The 19,722-nt window shown below is 41.3% G+C and overlaps 1 protein-coding gene across 1 annotated transcript in view; it reads left to right on the plus strand.

Annotated features, from left to right (window-relative positions):
- The first annotated feature begins 1,952 nt into the window (after positions 1-1,952).
- Col1a2 (collagen type I alpha 2 chain) overlaps positions 1,953-19,722 on the plus strand; it is a 35,470-nt gene continuing 17,700 nt past the window's right edge. The window contains exons 1-26 of the mRNA XM_005363682.3: positions 1,953-1,971; positions 2,313-2,520; positions 4,927-4,937; positions 5,547-5,561; positions 6,206-6,241; positions 7,271-7,372; positions 8,503-8,556; positions 11,310-11,354; positions 11,524-11,577; positions 11,670-11,723; positions 12,008-12,061; positions 12,353-12,406; positions 12,875-12,928; positions 14,429-14,473; positions 14,744-14,797; positions 14,900-14,944; positions 15,226-15,279; positions 15,891-15,989; positions 16,110-16,154; positions 16,268-16,366; positions 16,732-16,785; positions 16,905-17,012; positions 17,361-17,414; positions 17,525-17,623; positions 18,544-18,597; positions 19,058-19,156. Of these exons, the coding sequence (XP_005363739.1) occupies positions 2,451-2,520; positions 4,927-4,937; positions 5,547-5,561; positions 6,206-6,241; positions 7,271-7,372; positions 8,503-8,556; positions 11,310-11,354; positions 11,524-11,577; positions 11,670-11,723; positions 12,008-12,061; positions 12,353-12,406; positions 12,875-12,928; positions 14,429-14,473; positions 14,744-14,797; positions 14,900-14,944; positions 15,226-15,279; positions 15,891-15,989; positions 16,110-16,154; positions 16,268-16,366; positions 16,732-16,785; positions 16,905-17,012; positions 17,361-17,414; positions 17,525-17,623; positions 18,544-18,597; positions 19,058-19,156 (1,512 nt within the window). The 5' untranslated portion in view covers positions 1,953-1,971; positions 2,313-2,450. The remainder of the gene's footprint in view (positions 1,972-2,312; positions 2,521-4,926; positions 4,938-5,546; positions 5,562-6,205; positions 6,242-7,270; positions 7,373-8,502; positions 8,557-11,309; positions 11,355-11,523; positions 11,578-11,669; positions 11,724-12,007; positions 12,062-12,352; positions 12,407-12,874; positions 12,929-14,428; positions 14,474-14,743; positions 14,798-14,899; positions 14,945-15,225; positions 15,280-15,890; positions 15,990-16,109; positions 16,155-16,267; positions 16,367-16,731; positions 16,786-16,904; positions 17,013-17,360; positions 17,415-17,524; positions 17,624-18,543; positions 18,598-19,057; positions 19,157-19,722) is intronic.

Consider the following 19,722-nt stretch of genomic DNA (forward strand, 5'->3'; position numbering starts at 1 on the left):
CTCTCTCTCTCTCTCTCTCTCAATCTCTCTCACACACACACACACACACAAAACACATATGCAACAGAGAGACAGAGACAAAGCGACAGAGGTAGGGAGACAAGGGGGGAGGAAGAGAGATTGCTCTTTCCTCACTCTCTGCTCTGTCTAGGGCTTCCCACCCCGTGCTGACACTGCCTGCTGCAAACCCTGCCACATCAGCAGGGAGGGAGCCCTGGAGCCTTGGTATTTGCATCAGTTTCCAGGAATGCTTTATGAGCTCTCAGTTCACTTTCCAGCCCTGGGGGAGGGGATTTATGTACTGGTTTCTCTAATTCTCAAAAATTCACATAGGGGTTTTTTCTTTATTTATCTTTTCCTAAAAATGAAAATATAATCAAACTTTCAAAGGATGTTCTACCCTTGAGACTATTTTGACAATCACAGAAAAACCACACAGCAAAATGGAATGTTTATGGTCTTGGGTAGCTATGGCAAAGCAAGCGATTTGGTCAAGTTGACCCCAAGAAGAGTTACTCAATAACTTTCCTGAAGGACATTTAGGGAATTTCTTTCATAAACCTATTTTCTTACCTGCCTGAGTCTTTTGTTCAGAATTAATATCTAATTTTCAGGCACAAGCAACACCCTGTAAAAGCAAGTCAGCACATTAGCAATAATGGTAACTTGTGCTTCTGATTAATGCAGGAAAACAATCAGATGTATAGTTTTGAAGTTTTTCTTTCCTGGGCGCTCTTTAAGAAACCTTTCTCTACACTTTATTTCAGAACCACATCCTAACTTGCCTCTCAAATACATGCTTTTAATTGGATAAAAATAACATTATTGAAATTTTTAGTTATCCTTCCTTCTACTTCTAACTATTTTTTTTTTTAAGTTTAGAAAGAGAAGCCAGTTAGCAATACCCAGTCCCTCTGGTTTATAGCAGCTGCTGACGGAGTCAACCTACTTAGGCAGAAATTCTTCCTCACCAGGAAGCAGAAAAGGAGGGGGTGGGGGAAGAAAGAAGGTTCCCAAGGAGCCCACCCACTTCTGCTTCATGAAGATAAAGTTGGCCTAAGGATGTGATTTCTGGGACAGAATAGGTCTTAGACTAGGTTTCTGCTGCCTAGGGAAGGATGCTTAGCAGGCCAAGGGGCCCCCGGGATCTTGGAAGACAGACTAAGAGGCTTGGGGAAGGAGCGCTCAGTGTGCAGTTGCCACCACCCTGGAAAACCAAGGTCCTCAACTCCAGTGCCTCAGGATCAAAGTCTCATCCCAGAGCCGGTGTTATGAAGGCCAGGGAGGGGGAAGGAGAGTCTGTGGAGAGTTAACTCCTCCCCCCCCCGAGAGGCCAGTTGGGATGTACATCCTAGGTGCCTAATAAAAAGTTTTAACACTCCTTTTCACATTTTCTCCTAAACAGAATTAGGAGAAAGAGGTGTGAGGATGAAGGCAGAGAGGCACTGCGCAACGGCTGAGAGTGTTTATGAACGGGCAGCGAGGTCAAGGGGGCTGCATGCTCACTGACGCGTTATCAGGTTCAGGCTCTGAGCACGGCTGGAAATCCTGCAAAGGGTCTGTCGACAGAGCTGGAACTGGGGAGGGAAGGACTTCCTGGGGGGTTGACCAAACCAAATCTAATAGTTCAAAGTTTATCCTTTGGATGGGAATGTCCGCTCCATCACCATCAACAGGAGAGAGAGAGAGAGAGAGAGAGAGAGAGAGAGAGAGAGAGAGAGAGAATGAGAATTGGTCAGGCAGGCCCCAAAGCAAAGCAGGGGAGGGGGCAGGGTGGAGTCAACCCCGGAGGGCTGCTCTAGACCTCGCCACGCTGTCGCCCTTCGTCTCTCAAACCCCAGCCCCCTCCAGCCTGCAGACGGCCCGCAGGGCACAAAGTGAAGCAGGACTGGACAGCTCCTGCTTTTTCACCTTCGCTCCTCAGGTCCCTCAACACCTGCCTCTCTGCCCAGAGATCTCAAAAGTGACCACGTAGGTGTCTTCAAGTGGTTCCAAACTTGGCAAGGGCTGGAGAGGGCGGGTGGCTGGGGAGGGCGGAGGTATGCAGACAGAGAGTCAGACTTTCCCCTCGAAAGCCTCAAAAGTGTCCACGTCCTCAAAAAGAATGGAACCAATTTAAGAAGCCCCGTGGCCACGTCCCTCCGCCCCCCCCCCTCCGCTCTCTCCCCTGCGCCCCCGCAGTCTCCTCCCAGCACTGAGGCTGGGGCCCCTGGCCCCAGCTCTCCCATTGGTGGAGACGTTTTTGGAGGCACCCACCGACAGGGGAAACTTTTGCCATATAAATAGGGCAGGTCTGGGCTTTATTATTTTAGCACCACGGCAGCAGGAGTTTTCGGCTAAGTTGGAGGGACCGGTCACGATTGCATGTCAGCGCCCGCCAGGTGATACCTCCGCTGGTGACACAGGGGAGTCCTCTGCACACAAGGAGTCTGCATGTCTAAGTGGTAGACATGCTCAGCTTTGTGAATACGCGGACTCTGTTGCTGCTTGCAGTAACGTCGTGCCTAGCAACATGCCAATGTAAGTGTCTTCCGCTTGTTTGGGGGAGTTGAAGGAGAGAGGCAGGATAGGTGGGCGCCCTGACCTGTCAAAGGGGAAATTTCGCCCATTTCCATATGCAGCTTGCGAGGACGCTCACTGCCCTGTGGGGAAACACCCCGGGCAGACAAGAGGAAAGTACTTTAAAAGGATGGAAACATGGAAGGCTTGACGGTTGCCAAGAGTCGGGAATGCTTACCCTTAACACTAGACTGCTGGTCTGGATCCCCGGGTGACTGAAGTTCCCAAGGAGGCAACGCATTTTGCCTCAAGATGAGACAGACACTAAGTGACAGAGTGAAAGAATCCAGAGTACCCCACTCTTCAATCCCCAGAAGTGTGTTCATGGTCACCTTGTGAAAACTTGAGGCCTAGTTTAGAAAGTCCTTTAATGTAACAATACAAAACTCACCCCGTCTCCATTTTCTTGTGGGCGTGGGCGTCAGTGCTGGTAGATGACGTTGATGAAGATAATGATGAAAAGGCGCCCCCTGGAGGGAGTAAAATGAAAGCACAGGGACGGGGCCTTAAGATAATGGAATTCCAGTTAAAGACTCCCTAGGTCCCGAGAGTGATTTACACTTCTAGGCCTTATGTGGAGGGGTCAGTTGGAGTATATGAAGAAATGGGGAGTCTAGGCTTCTACTTTCGTCTTCTGAGTCGTTAAATTAACTTCCCCGTTCATTGCATGGTCATGGAAATAGTAATTCTTAACTAAAATCAGCTCTGTTTAGTTACCCCTCTACATCTTCCTACTGGTAATCAGACATGAAAACAACAGATTTGAGAAATGTCAACCTTCGAGAGCCTGGAATTCTTCCCATGAGGCTCTTACTCATTTGCTGTGTGCCTTCGAGTATGGAAATTGAATGTGCCAATTTGAACGCCACTTTTCATTTCAAGCGTGCATGACTAGACTTTCATGTCTTAAGGATGAAAATCAGCTGGGTTTCGTCTTGCAAACTGCTTCATAACTTAACTAGTCAAAGATGTTGGCTTGATGAGGGGTGCCTGGCCACATCCAGTACTTCAAAAGCTAACCCCACCCCCCCACACACACATGCCTTGTGTCTACCATTGTCTGATTTGTGTTGCATGTATGTTCCCTTCATCCACTTTTATATACCCACTGAGGATACTAAGGAGAAACTTCAGTGAACAGTTAGCGGTGTCAGTTCGCTTTATATGAAATCAGAGAGTAAGAGAGTAGATTCCCACAGAACAATATAATAGCCCTTGGGAAAGTAGAGATAGGAAAGTCAATGCACCTTCTAATTAACACTAACCGGTGTGTGGAAGAAACGTTGCCCAACACACATTGTTCAAATGGTTCACAACTAAGTAATTAAAAGGAAAGTCGCCAAAGGTTGTAAGGCTGGTGGGCTTCTCTTCGTCAATTCAGGCAAACTATTCTTTCTTCAATGGACACAATAAACCAAACACATTATTTATCCAATTTAAGAGTAATTCTCATCAATTGCCCTCAAATGTCAAGGCTGGAGGCAGTTCACCCTTCAAATGGTGACCATTGAAACAGATGTTCTCATTCCAAATGACATAGGTCTTGACCACCAAATTCAAGCAGTTTTTGGGGGTGAATCATCCTGGAGCATGTCCAACCACAATTATAGACCACATCACCTACAATTATACTGCAGGGTGGGAGCTCAGCCTTTAAAGTCTCAGAGTAATTGTGGAGAGGAGGTGGGCATTTATTGTTCAAATTATTTCTAAAGATCTTAATTCATAGTTTCCTCTTTTTATAAAATGATCCTTCTTGGGGAACAAATTCAATGCACGTTAATCAAATGACCTTATCTAATTTAAGTGAACTATTTAAAGCAAAAAAAAAAAAATCCGATTCCTGAATCAATTTGCTTTCATGTATGTAAATTAGACCTTTGGGGGAAAAGGGCTAAGTCACTCCAATGTTTTATGAAAACAAAGTCTGCTTTAAGATGCATCCTCTCCTAAGTTTATTTCGATTTTTATGTATTAAAGGCTATCCAAGCCATGAATTATTTCCTCATCAATCAATCGGTGTGAGAGTCAACGATTTACCTAGGTCACTTCCACCATAGTTGTTGAGCATCTTAATGTCCTCCAGACACATTAATGTTTCATAATATTTATATAGTAGTAAATAATTAACCATTTAATTCAAAATATATTTACATATTAAAACTGTAAGCAAATCATCTTGATGCTCCCTGGTGTGTCTTTGACCTGAGTAATTTGGAAGTTATCAGTATATTCTTAAGAAGAAATAAGAAGGGGTATTTTAGTCAGGTAATTCAATCTTATAAACCATGTATCATTTGTTAATTACTGTAACTGATAATGAAATGTTATCAATAACTATTTCTTATTTTCTTCTTTCCTTTATAGCTTTACAAGAGGTGAGTAAAATTATTTTCAGAAAAATAAGACGTGCATACTTTGATTGCCTTGATCTCAGCAATGTTTCCTAAGGAGCGAAGTTGGCCAGTTTGACTTCCCAAGGAAATTATGAAAGGGTAGAGTGGCCCAAACCCTTCTGGTTTCTACTAAAATACTACCACATTTTCCTAAGTGGGTGGAGCTACTAAGTAAGGCCGGTCTCATAAAATACCCATGGGGAACAGAGAGTAAATGGGCCAGATGAAGTTTGGCTTTTAGCACCAGCTACTTCGAAGTACAAGATCTCGCTGAGCTAATGAGGTTGTTTTTTTCTAAAACAATTCCTTTTGATTCATTTGCAAAGAATTATAAATAAATGAATAAATTCTTTGCTCATGAATTGAAATTGCAACATAGTTATAAGTATATATATTTGGTTTTGTAGACGGCATTTTGTTTATTGGTAAACTTATATTTTATTACAAAATAGTAGATTAAGATAATAGAGAATAATGTGGTGACATCTATAGATAAGTTTGTATATAATATGATAATATTAATCACCTTTAATCTATGAATGTATGCATAATTCTTCTCACAATAATCATTATTTACCTTTTCTTTTTTAGGAATATGCAAGAAAGGTAAGAGTATAATACTTCTCCATAAGTATTTGATATTACCAGAATAATGTAAGTTTGACAAAGTTTAAAATGAACTATAGAAAGAAAATGCTTTGTCAAGATTTTACCCATGCAAATACATATTCACCAAACCAGAAAATAGAATAGTGTTAATGTTTGATGTAATTAAGTTTTATTATCTTCCAGAAGCATCTCTAATTACATTTATGTTATATAAATCGATGATTTACATACTACTACTAAAAGGCTTTCTAAATATTTGTTTATATTCTGATGGGAAAATGCATATTATATTAATTATAAGTAGATCAAAGTTTATTTTAAAGATCTCACTCTGTTGCTGTGTGGTAAAGATGTAACAATATGATTATTTTATCTATAACAATCATTTTACTAAAAACACAGTGGATAGTATTGATTTGACCACCAGAGACTATAGCATCCTCTAGTCCTTCAGTTGGAAAATCTTGCATATAGTTTTAACAAAAAATGTGCCATCATCTACTGCTTTATTCAGGTCTTTTGGCTTTTGTTTGATAATATTTTAGATCAGCCTTAACAACTCATTATTTTCAAAATTGGTTTGCCTGTTCACTGTAAATTACTTAGACATGTGTTCTTTTGCTGTTTTTGTCTTCTTTTAGGGCCCCACTGGAGATAGAGGACCACGTGGAGAAAGGGTATGTAATTTTTGAACCATTAAAGGGTTTTGGCCCATATTTGAATAACTACATATTAGGAGCTACAGAAGGCTGACAATGTGTAAGAATATTATGTATTCAGATAATTACACCACCTTTTAAGTAGATAATGTCCTGCAGAAGAAGTAAATGAACATTATTATATATAATCAATATCCCTTTTCAGTCAAGATTACCCTTTCATAAAAAGAAACGCTATTACAGGCAGCCCAATTCTTTACAAGTCTATTTTTCTTTGTTTTAATTTGACCTGCCCTGTATATGTATAATGGAAATGTATCCCCTACCACACAGATCTCTTTGTAACATGTTTTGTTTCTTTCAGAAGAAAAGAAGATCTTTGTATAGATTAGAAATCATTGTGAAGCCGTTGGCAGTAGCATGCTTGTCTGTGTCTGTCCTACATGCACAGGCCATTCTGCCATTCTGTTTGCTATATTCTTGCTACATTGTTACATATGCGTAACTCCATGGTTTTGCATGATTTACATTTATATATCATTTTTACCAATATACAAACAACTGCATCTTGTATCTGTCCTGAAATGTGGACTTATACATATTCTATTCAATTTATTAGTGGTGTAATTATATCAGTTAATTATCCCAACAACATGAATAGTGTTAAAGCGGTGTTCCTATCCTGTGATAAAATGATCTTATCAGTTACTCTGCTCTTGACACGCCACATACTGAAACAACTGAATACTTTCACAAGAGTCAGGAACCAGCATCAATGTACAGTGTCTCTATACACACGTGACATGCGAAGTTCACAGAATCAGCTGTTTCTACCCTGTATTAGCTACCACACACCAATCATTAAAGGTCTTTCTAAGTTAGACCTATGTCATGTCAATCAGTGACCAATACAGCAAATTATATTTCCACCTATTCACATAGAAAAGCCTAAACACCTGACCTTAGCACATGTGTTCTTAGGTCTCTTTTTACATACTTTTGACATGGCTACTCTAACCATGTCCTAAATCCTTTTCTTTATAACAGGGTCCAGCAGGTCCCCGAGGCAGAGATGGTGCAGATGGTCCCCCTGGCCCTCCTGGTCCCCCTGGTCCCCCTGGTCCCCCTGGCCCCCCTGGTCTTGGTGGGGTAAGGTGTCTTCAGTAATTTTAACTTATTTCTCAGTTTAGTGTCTTGCTCTGTTAGAAAAATATTAATTGTAAGATTTATTATTAGTAGGTTAAAGAAAAAAATCTTCCATTTGGAAATTAGTACATTTTATTTTATTTCTTCGGTTTCTCCGTTCAAGGTTTTGCTTTGCCTGTCCCCTTTTTGAGGCCTTGTCAATTACAGGCCAGGTCTTTGTGTTCACTAACGGTAGCTGCAGCCATCAGCGCTGTTATTTAATTTGGGGATTTAATATCTTTTATCAGAAAGGCACAAATAAGAGGCGTTGCATTATTAACGAGTTTGATTAGTAGACGGAATTTCATAAGTGAAGCCCCTGATCTGAAGCAATTTCACAAACATCCAACCCTCTTTATTCTCCTTGGAGTTGAGTCTGCTGCACCAACATTCAAAGCGGTTTTAGGTTTAATTTGCTTGAAACTAATTTAAGAAAAGTGCATTTCCCTTTTTCATTAATATCTTCTTTTAGCTTTATGTCTTTGACAATGGTATGAGTGCCAAATGGCCTCACTGCAGGAAGGAAAACATATTTGTTTAATTGGTTAGCACTATGAATCAGAACCCTGATTCTAATACCCAACTGTATGCCAGTAAAATAAGACCTTTTTCTCCCAAAGATCTTATTATGATTGCTTATCTACTGAGTGTATTGAAAAGCACCTTCTTTATACAGCTACCACTCCAAGGGAGATCGCTAACAGGGAGGTTATTACTGGGAACTATTTTTTAAAAGTTTAATCTTCTAAGGGGCATTTTAATTTTCCTATAACTTAAAAACTCTTTATATCCTTTTATGAGACTCCAGCCAGAACAAAGAAGTATCTTAGAGGTTTGTGGGCTAGAGTGGCAGCTGTTAGCACAGCCTGTCCTCCTGAGCTCTGCTTCACTTGGAAGGGTTTTAAGGGACTGTAAAGGTTTAGGAAGCCATCCTTCCTCACTCTAGAGGTAGGTGATAGCTGGGGAGCTCAGTTCTGAATTCTAAGTCACTTTTATTTGAAACATGGCTATCAGGAAATTTACTGCAAGCAGAATGGAAAATTTAACTGTATGACCACTGACATATACACTTGTATGTGTTTTGTTCCCTGTAGAAATTTGCTGCTCAGTATCTTGACAAAGGAGTTTCATCAGGCCCTGGACCAATGGTATGCTTTATCTCTTTTCCTCCTAGAGGGAAAAAAGAAGCTTGTAGAGGGAATTTATATTAGACTTTACAATGAGAGTTAACACTCCATATTTAGAATACATGAAACAACTCCTTTTTCTGCACTTAAATAACAAGACTCAAGTCCAGGTTAAAAGTTTCATTTTCTCAGCAAAGATGCTTCACAAGAACACGGATGCTCATGTCTAAGAAATAATCTTTAGACATAATGACCATAACTTAGGCAGATCAGCTCGGAATATTAGCATCTATCCATTTCTCTATATACTTCCGTATTCCTTAAACGGTGACGCAGCTCTGAGGCACACGATGACTGACTGTATTTCCTGCACCTGATAGGAGGGGCCCAAGTTCCGTTTCAGTCCCTTCACCTTCTAACAGGAGAGTCTGGGGCCTTTTTTACCAATAAGCAAGATGCATGAGAGGCAACATACGCCTCGTGTATTTAGTCCCAGACTAGAACGTTTCCTTCGTCACAAGTATTCAAGAGGTGTCCCCAATCGGTTCAGAACTACAGCAAATGAAACATATTCTGGTCAGCCATGAACGAGGACTTGATGATAGAAGGAATACTTCTGGCTTTCTCCCATTCTGATGAAAATACCCTTTTTGTCTATTTCTTAACCAATATAGAAGAGAATGAGTCAAATTTAGCATTTATGTCACCAGCACACAGTCTGCCGTTTGTATAACAATTTATAAAGCTTCCCTGTGTATTAGAACGCTGACCTAGCTAACAAATGAATCTTCTACCAAACATTACTGAGATGTAATAAAGAAAAAAATAGACACGATCGCGAAAAATGTGTAATAGTTTATTTGAAAGAATGAAAATGTTCCAGAAATAAAAACATTAGGTTGATTAACTACTATAGAATTTAATACACATGCATACAACTTGGTGATTCTAATTATGTTTTCCAAAAACATTTATCTGTTAGTTATCATGGTCTTTAAAACACAGCTTTTACCTGGGTCTTACATCAGTGCTCTGTCTTCACAAGATATTCTTCTGAAGCTAATGGGCCGAAATAGACTAATGTACTATAAGGGCAAGACAGTATTTTCTGTGAATTAAAGCTCTCACTTGTGAAATAATGGAGCTTTAATTGATGACTTCCAATTTCCTGATTTTTCCAGTAATTTAAAATGCTCATATATGAAATGAAAAATGTAGGTATTCTTTTGGCTTTGTTTCTATTGGACATTTGAAATGAGTTGTTTCTGCTAATGCTGGGCATTAGTCAGCTGTAAAGTAGAACCCATTTCTCAAGAAGAGGGAAAATGGGAAATAAAGCGAAGTAGATATCATTTTATCTTTAAAATTAAGATTGTGGATAGAAGCTGGGGGAAATTAATATGAATTTCAGATTTTCTTGTCTTTAAAGCCTCTCTCTGGGGAGAATCAAGTGAATATTTCACTTTAAAGTATCAGCAAAGTATAATTTAAGTTTGTGCATCTCCATACTTCCACAGACATAAGCAATCAACAGACATGTGCTTAACAAATAGAGAAGATAGGCAGCAATAAAGTGTTAAAATAATTTTCCATGTTGGAAAATCAATAACTATAAAACCCCACAGGGTCCTTTTCTGAATTAATCATGGTTCACCTCACAGCCTTCACAAAATAAAATATCCTTTATGTAAATGAAGTTGTTGCAAATACAGGGAAAGATGAATAAATATAATTAAAAATTCATGATGTCAAAGAAAATTATACTTAATGGATATAAAAAAATACTTTCATTGAAAAGCAACAACTTCCCTTTAACACTGAAGCAATTTCTAAAACAAAATAAATAATCTTCATAATGAGAACAATGTGCTTTATGTAGTGTCTCGCTGTAGTCATTTAAAAGTAGGTGGGCTCACTACAAGGTCCTCATGGTTGATATACATCATAAACAAATTACTCAAAACTTGTCCATGTATGAGAAATGGGTCCTGCAAATGAGCTTACATAAGCATTGATTACTACAGAGGCAAAATAAAGCTACCTTTATCCCCCAAACTCATAGCATTCTGTTTTACCTTACATTTGTGTTCCCAAAGAGGAAAAAAAGCAAGCTACTGTCATTTGTATTATGTTTTCAGTATCCTGTCATAGATTCTTCCAATAGGCTGCCTCAATAATAATTCATTTTTCTTTCACCCCTCATTACATCCACTTTTGCTTTACATTTTCATCAGTCACCAGCAACCCTGAAAGGGGCTTTAAGGTTATAATTAACCCCTTTTTAATCATTAAGGAAGACTTTTGATCCTTTCAAATTTATGCCCCTATGACAATAAAAAATCAATTTCTTAGCTAAACATGGCATGAAGAGATGGCGTACAATGAAGAGAATTTAGCCAAAATGCTGTGTCAGCCATTAGATCTGTGCAAAGAGCAATTTTCTTCATCGCCTTTGACAACCTCCAGATGCCCATTTCGGCACATCTTGAGGAGTCTGTGGCTCCCCCATACAACTCTCATCAAGGTCTGAATTTTCAGTTGGTGAAAAAAGGAGAAGCGAAAGGCAAGAAAGGATGCAGGTGCAGGAAATTTGGGTTCTTATAAAAAAAAATGCTTCTTTGGGAGGGAGAAAAACTATGAGGTAAAGTAGGATGGCCTTGTTCGTCCGTCCATGGCAAACAGGAAATGGCTCAGCAGAATTGTTTCTAAATCCAGTTCTCCCAGTCCAAAATGACCTGAGTTCTTAGTACTCACTACGTCTATTCTCTTGGCAGGGCTTAATGGGACCCAGAGGCCCTCCTGGTGCTGTTGGAGCCCCTGTAAGTACCAACATCTTACAATCATCTTATATAAAATATAAGGTTAAGCATTACTCTCATGTGGTGGGGATGATGACAAACTATTTGTGTAACATGTGCAGTGACCTGAGTTTGATTTCATAGTTTGATTCTAAATAAATAAATAAACGTTCCTCCTCCCTTACCTCAGGGCCCTCAAGGTTTCCAGGGACCTGCTGGTGAGCCTGGTGAACCCGGCCAAACGGTGAGAACATTTTCTTCCTGTGTGAAAAACATATTTGCTGGGAGGTTTGTGGACACCGTCTTCATCTCATGATGCATCTCCTATTTCCTTAGGGTCCTGCAGGTTCTCGTGGTCCAGCTGGGCCCCCCGGCAAGGCTGGTGAGGACGTAAGTGTTTATTCTCAGGCTCTTCTGAGACAACTTTTAAATGCTCCATCTCAACAGGAGCATCTAGACCGAGATTTAGTTCCATACTGAATGCTCAAAATGTGCTTGACATGAGTCTCCCCGTATGGGAAATATTACGTTAGTGAAATACTAATTAGCTTGCTTGTACTTGAGAGAGATAATGTTTAATTAAGCATGTATTTAAGCCCCTATTCTTATGTGTACCTTTCTGTTCTCATGGTTTACCAAGTAAAGGCTGACCCTGTGCTGCTTTCACGTTTTAGGGTCACCCTGGAAAACCTGGACGACCTGGAGAGCGAGGAGTTGTTGGACCACAGGTAAGACATAGCACAGAGTTAGTTATGAGTGGCCACGCCTCTGAGGCTGGCACAGATCCGCTCACACTTGTGGCACTGATTAAAGGCAAGGGAGAGAAACAAGGAAAGAGTGCAGATATTTTATTCATGGCAATCAATCAAACTATAAACAACTAAATTGTTTCTATATTTTTTACAAATGCCATCATCTTAGTTACTCATATAATAGCTTGGTTTAAAAAGAGGAAAGCATTGTCTTTTAATTTCTAAGATAAACCTTATTCACTTGCTTCTGAATTTTTTTTTTCCAAGGGTGCTCGGGGTTTCCCTGGAACTCCTGGACTCCCTGGCTTCAAAGGCATTCGGGTGAGCACCTTCTCCATCGAAATAAGGGAACATGCTCATGGGGGTGGGGAGAGGTAAGAACTCAAGTGTATTTAAATTCCTGGGTGACAGACACATCCTAGCTTCCATGTCTCTGAATTCTGCTGGAAATTAAAGTGGAGCCAGAACTCACCAAAAACTGGATCAGTGCAGAAAAACTGTAAACTGTGGCTTATTTTTTAAATAGGTAGAAGTATCTGAAAACCATGAGATTATTAGGATGACAAGGATGGAAGGAAACTTGTTCAGCATCCTTCCTTTCTTTGCTGCCAGCAGTCGGGGTGACTGACCTGGGACCAGCTCACTTGAGCTGGATGGAGCTCTGGACCCCGTTCTACCTCAGCAGCCACAGGCTCTGTCCATCAGATATAAGAACTGCAAAGATGGGAGACTCTGATCTGTCTGAAGTGACACCATGATAGCATTTTAAAAGTGCCCATTGCCTTGCAGGGACACAATGGTCTGGACGGATTGAAGGGACAGCCTGGTGCCCAGGGTGTGAAGGTAATGACTGAGTTAGGAACACGGTTTGTAAGCAACTCTTTTAAATCTTCCAACACTACCAAGAAGGCTATTTCGCTGAAGACAACCCATATTTCAAAAAGTTTCTTGTCTCCTCATCTGTTCTTCAAATCCCTCAGTGGCACAACATTGAGGCTCTATGACAAAAGGCTAAGTGCTGAGACTTATTTAACTTTTATGTTTATTTTAAAAATCAAATGAAGAGCAGTGTTAAGATTTCCTTCTGCCTCCTTCTCTCCTCCCCTTACAATGTCATTCGATCTCTGCAGCCAAAACAAAGGTAAATAGACATATAATCAAATATTAGAACATGGTGTGCTGCTTAAAAGTGGAGACCCCTTTGCCTTGCACTAATTAGATACCCACATTCATGTCACAATTCACTTTTCAACCTCTTTCCTCTAATTTATCTGTGCACACTCAAAAAATTTTTAATGAGGTAATTAAAGTCTCAGAAGTGTTTTATCTCATGGCTTAGCTCCTTCTCTGACAGCATTTCCAACCATAAAAGGTTCTCTTTCCTATTAAGGAGATAATGTGATATTAAAGTGAATACCAACGTAATTACAAATTAATGAGTAACAAATGCTAGCGGGACCAGAGATGGACATGAATATGGAGAATATGGTCTAGCTTCCCAGCTGCCACACAAATGAATAAGGTCAAACGCATTTTCCCATGAGCCCAGAATTATAGCTCAGACCGCTGATCGCGGTATCATACACTGTTAGAGTTAAAAGGCACTTCGTAGGTGTTCTCATTGTGTGGATGGGGAAAACTGAGGTTAGAAAGAACCAGTGACTTGCTCAAAGTCTAGCATCCGGTGGTTAACAAGACAAACTCAAGAAATCCCATGTCTCTCGTTCCTAAAGGATATCTCCCCATAAACCTACAGCTGGGAAAACAGCTCAGTGGTAGGGCGCCTGCTTAGCATGCACCAAGCCTCGGGTTTATTCCTCAGGATTCCTCTATAATCTAGAATATCTTGGAGAAAAGTTCTTTTACATTCCCCCAAGTAGGAAATACCCAGCCCTGCCTACCACTCGCAATAAGAAACAAATCCAATGGCTATAAAAACTATTATGGTACTTTTACTCTGTATGTATCCTAATGAAAATGATAAAACTGAGCATTCAAACACCTTTGAAGAAGGTAAATTTGGCTGTACTGAAAGAAAATGTATTTTTTTGTATTTTCTTTTTTAAAATAATATTTTTAATCTGATTCCAAACGTATAGAATGTAAAGGTAAAATCGGAGAGGGGTACAATCAAATAACCACAACTTTTTAGTGTCTTAACTAAATAGAACTCTTATCTTTTTAAAACACATATGTGTCTGAGATCATTGAGAAAAAATCTATATGCATAAAAAGATGTTTTAAAGCATATGAATGGCTCAAACTGATATAAGAGGGTAAAAGATTGCGCAGACTGAAAAAATGGTATATACAAACAAGGATTCAATTTTTTTCTGCATATAGGGTGAACCTGGTGCCCCTGGTGAAAACGGAACCCCAGGCCAAGCGGTAAGTACTGATCAGCTCATTGGAAACCCAAATGTACACTCTTTGCATCTTGAAACAGCTTTCAAGTTGTGGTAGCTGCCATTTCTCTTGGCATTGTATTCTTGATGTCTTTCTTATGCTCCTCTGCATCTTCATTCAGCGTTCACCTGGTGTTAGAACGAGGCTTGTGTTTTTAATGAATCTGTGCATATGTTAGAAACTGAGCAAACCTAAACTCTGCCTGTTACTTGTAGAGATTCTCGATTTTCTTAACAATATTTATGCTTCTAGGGCGCCCGTGGGCTTCCTGGAGAGAGAGGGCGAGTCGGAGCCCCCGGTCCAGCTGTAAGTGATCCAGCTTTTTGCTTCGTTTTAAATCTTTTTAAAATGTCGTCCCGTGGCGGTTGTTAGCTTCCATCTGACTGCTCATCTTTCCTTCCTTCCTAGGGTGCCCGTGGCAGTGATGGCAGTGTCGGTCCTGTTGGCCCTGCTGTAAGTATTTGCACTGGGGAGTTGACAAGGCTTTCAAGGTGTCGGGCAGGAGCTATGCTCCCTAATTTTTATGAATTGACATTGTTTTGAGCGCTTTTGCCAAATGTTCCCTTTGGAAGTGTCCGTTTATAAGTAGCAGAGCTATTTCAAATTCCTGGAGCTACTAAATGATGCATAAAGAAAAACTCATCCTGTGTTGGAAACGGCCAATGTCCTTCCTCAATAGAACTTGGTACTTGTTTTCCTCACCCACTTCAGGGGAATTTCTGCTTTGATTTCAGGGTCCCATTGGATCTGCCGGCCCTCCGGGTTTCCCAGGTGCTCCTGGACCCAAGGTAAAAACATCGGTTGCTGTCCCTGCCGTGATAAATTCTTTAGTGTGATGTGAAATATCAGTAGTATTTGCAGGAAGAGAGATAATTGCCTAGCAACTCCCTCAATCAGCCCCACCCTTTAAATCGTACAGTTTTCAACTGTGTGCTCGCACACTATTTATAGACAGAGCGTCAACCTAGAAACTGACTCGCCCAGCGGCCCTGTAGAATGTGTTTCCTAGCTGGGCAGGGGTGGCATTCGCCATTAATCCTAGCACTCGGGAGGCAGAGGCAGAGCCCCTGTGAGTTCGAGGACAGCCTGGTCTACAGGGGCTAGTTCCAGGACAGGCTCCAGAGCTACAGCGAAACCTTGTCTTGAAAAACAAAACAAAACAAAAAACAAAAACTGACCATTCTTCCTAAGTTAGTGGGGACTGGGTGGTGACAAGGATAAAGTCAGAAAGTCAGAACAAAGCTTGCAAATTAGAAAGTCCACCTCAAATTCGTGTGATAATAAACCAGATAAGCGATCCTGAGGAAAATCCCTAAAAGTTGGTGCGGTAATAACGGGTGTGCTGTTCTGTGATTTAGTGCTAATTCCCAGTTGTTCCTTCTGTTATTTCCATTCCTAGGGTGAGCTTGGGCCTGTTGGCAATCCCGGCCCTTCTGGTCCTGCTGGTCCCCGTGGTGAAGTGGGTCTTCCAGGTCTTTCTGGCCCCGTTGGACCTCCTGTAAGTAGTCATTGAAATTAATACCATTGAGTAGAATAGCTGAAGGTGGGCTCAAAAAAGGTAAGAGACACTCTAATTCTGGGACTTTTCCTTCCTCTTTCACACCCCACCCGCCTGCAGGGCAACCCTGGAGCAAACGGCCTCACTGGTGCTAAGGGAGCTGCTGTGAGTACCTCTGAGGGGTTGACCTTGGCTGCTCTGGGTTAGAGGCACTCACCTAGGGCGCCTCTGCAGCCTGCTTCCTCCTAAGAGATGCTGGGGGTCTTTTCTTCCCACAGGGCCTCCCTGGCGTTGCTGGGGCTCCTGGTCTCCCTGGCCCCCGTGGTATTCCTGGTCCCGTGGGTGCTGCTGGAGCTACTGGTGCCAGAGGACTGGTTGTAAGTGTTTTCTATCCTGAGATACTAACTCTAGTATTTCGTATGTTCTTTGACTTCTTGCTATTATTATTGTCTTCCCTCTGTAAGGTTTTATAAAAAGTTTGTATTTCTTGTACAGCTTTATTGTGTTCCTGCACGGTCCCTTTTCTGCACTTTCACCCAAACCCCTGCCTTCTGCTATCTTAGAAGCTTGTGCGTAGGTAGATGAGAAAACTCCATGTTTGAGTCTTAGCCTTTCATCACTACCGGTTTCCTATGGATGGATTTTTTTTTAGATGGCTTACGCTTACACACCCCAAGGACTTGTCTGCTGTGGAGTGTTGGCCCCTTTTTGTCGTTTGACCACTGTTTTATTTGGATCTTAGGGTGAACCCGGTCCACCTGGCTCCAAAGGAGAGACTGGTAACAAGGGTGAGCCTGTAAGTGGCTTTTATAATCACAATTTTGTTAATTGATCCTTCTCAGCTTCCAATTCCATTTCAGTTGCTAGATGATATATAAAAACGTTCTTCTACCCTTATTCTTTTTAATTAAACAGGGTTCTGCTGGAGCTCAAGGCCCTCCTGGTCCCAGTGGTGAAGAAGGAAAGAGAGGGTCCCCTGGTGAACCTGGATCTGCAGGCCCTGCAGGGCCTCCAGGGCTGAGAGTAAGTTCTGAATACTCAGACACAGCAAGATCATCATGTCTCCCCTTGACTGGGAATTGGTCAGCATTTCTGAGAGTATTTCCTAGATGAAAGAGCATCTGCCTTCCGTCTGTTTTATTAAATTAGTGACTCTCAGTCTGGTATGTTATTAAATGGGTCTGGAAACAATGTTGACCTATTTTCGCCCTATGCTCATCTGTGCATTCCCTCGGCATTTGGGTAAAGCATCTTGGTTTGGTGTGTAATGATATCTTCCTCTTTGAAGAAATCATGCCCCATGTTAGTAAACTCTGCCCTGTGGGATGGAAAGTTTCTCTAATCCCACTGCCTTGTGTCCTTTCCTTACAGGGCAGCCCTGGTTCTCGCGGTCTTCCTGGAGCTGATGGCAGAGCTGGTGTAATGGTAAGATGTCCTTCACTCAGTTGCCAAGAACGACCTTGACAATGCTGGTGCAGGATGTGCCCTCAGGATACCTTACTGGGCCCCTTACTCGGCCTCTCTCCTATTAACAGGGCCCTCCTGGCAATCGTGGTTCAAGTGGTCCTGCTGGAGTCCGAGGTCCTAATGGAGACGCTGGCCGCCCTGGGGAGCCTGGTCTCATGGGTCCCAGAGTAAGTTTCAGATAAAGCCTCATAAAGTCCTGTCTGGAATTGATGCCATTTTAAAGGGCTGCTTACCACTGACAGTAACACCCAAACAGTAAGCTTGTTAGTCGATGTGTTGATGTTGGCCTTTTTTTATTCAACTTTGTCAGAGCCCCAAAGAAGTTTCTGTGTATTTGGCTACTTCACAGGTTTCCTGGGTGTTGCCTGAAGCAGTGACTATGAAATTTTGGAAAACTAGATCTATTTAAAAATATCAAAATTAGTCTGGCTCTCTTACCAGCACGTATCTTTTATCTTAATTTGTGAGTTTTAGATAAGGTATCCATGAAATGTGTTAAGGCTATACATTATTACTTTATTAGATCTCTAAGTGAAACCATCTTTTCCAGCAATCATAAAATGCTGTAATGTATTCAGCATCACACCCAGCTACAGAGACCTTTTGATCCGGATACACTCAAATCCATAGCAATGGAATCGTTTTCTTCTCCATTGTCTCTTATGGGTGAATATCAATGGCAACTTTGTGCCATAAACAAGTAATAAGGAACACCATATATAGTAATAAAAAATTTTCTCCTTGGAAGTTGCTTACCAAAAGTATTAGTTTTCTTTTCCTCTTCCTACCATGGAGGAAAAAATATGGTACATTTTGGCCAAACAGTATGTTGCTTAACCCTTTCTTCTGACTCCTAGAAGTGGATCAGATACACAAAAAATAAAATACAAAGGAAGACAAAAAAAAAATAAGAGAAAGATTTCAGAATTCTTTTCCCACTTTCCAGCAAGGCTGATATCTCTAATGATTCACCCTTGGCAACAAACATGAAGTGAGGAGAAAGTGCTGTGTGAGATTTCAATTAATATTCAAGCCTTGAGTGTGGGAGCTACGGGAACAATATGAAAAGGCCTCATTTATTTTGTAGGGTCTTCCTGGGTCTCCTGGAAACGTTGGCCCATCTGGTAAAGAAGGACCTGTCGTAAGTAGCGCTCATTTTCCATTACATTTTCAAGAACCCTTATCGCACCCTCATCAAGTCTATTTTTGTGGCTTATTTATACATGAATACATTGAAAATAAATATCAGCCACCTCTACGTCATTTGGGAACAGAAGGTAATAGATTGTAATTCTGGAGTCTAAATGGATGCAGGACCAAAAACAGAGGAGGGATGAGAGACCATGACTAGAGAAATTGAAACGAGTGACAGGGGATAGAAAGGGAAGGAAGGGGGCAAATTGCTTACATCTGAGATTGGACTGAGTGTCTCTGTACTGGCATTCTGTTTAGGACAGGGAAATGGAGTCATAATTGATTGACACCGTACAGGGAAAGCTTTGTGTGCTCAGAAAACATCATCTGTTTCAGCATCTGAAAACATGCTAAGCTTGCTAGCAGGAAGCCATTGGGTGATGAGTAACTTGAAACTCTGATTTCAGGGCCTGCCCGGCATTGACGGCAGACCTGGTCCAATCGGCCCTGCTGGAGCAAGAGGTGAAGCTGGCAACATTGGATTCCCTGGACCCAAAGGCCCCTCTGTAAGGATCGTGACCTCCTCTCCCTTAATACCTGTTTACTGCATCTCAGCCACTGTCAGGGATTTCTGGCCTCAGCAGTTTACCACAAGACCGGGCCTTTTGACACAGAAAGCTGTAGAACCCTCCTTCCTTTAAACCTTTCCTGTCACTGTGGCCTTAGGCTGCTGGAAGCCAGGCTTCCTGGAGCCGCACCCCTCCACAGAGCGTCACTGTGGCCTTAGGCTACTGGAAGCCAGGCTTCCTGAGCCGCACCCCTCCACAGAGCCCTTTTGATACAGAGCTTCTCCGTGTAGGAACATGTCTTAGATAATAAGTTCAAAGCAGAGTAACGTCAGAGAATTACACAAACAGACAACAAAATCAACATTTCAAAACTGTCATGGAAAATTGGACATAAAATCTTCTCACGTTCTTTTTATTGTACATCATTTTCTCTTTGCCTTCCCTCCCTCCAATCCCTCTACTGTATCTGCCCCTGTTTTGGTCCCCTCTTGAGATCATGGCCTCTTTTCATGCATATGTATGAAATTAAATATATATATATATATATATATATATATATATAT

The sequence above is a fragment of the Microtus ochrogaster genome, linkage group LG10 (assembly GCF_000317375.1).
Source record: "Microtus ochrogaster isolate Prairie Vole_2 linkage group LG10, MicOch1.0, whole genome shotgun sequence".
NCBI lineage: Eukaryota > Metazoa > Chordata > Mammalia > Rodentia > Cricetidae > Microtus > Microtus ochrogaster.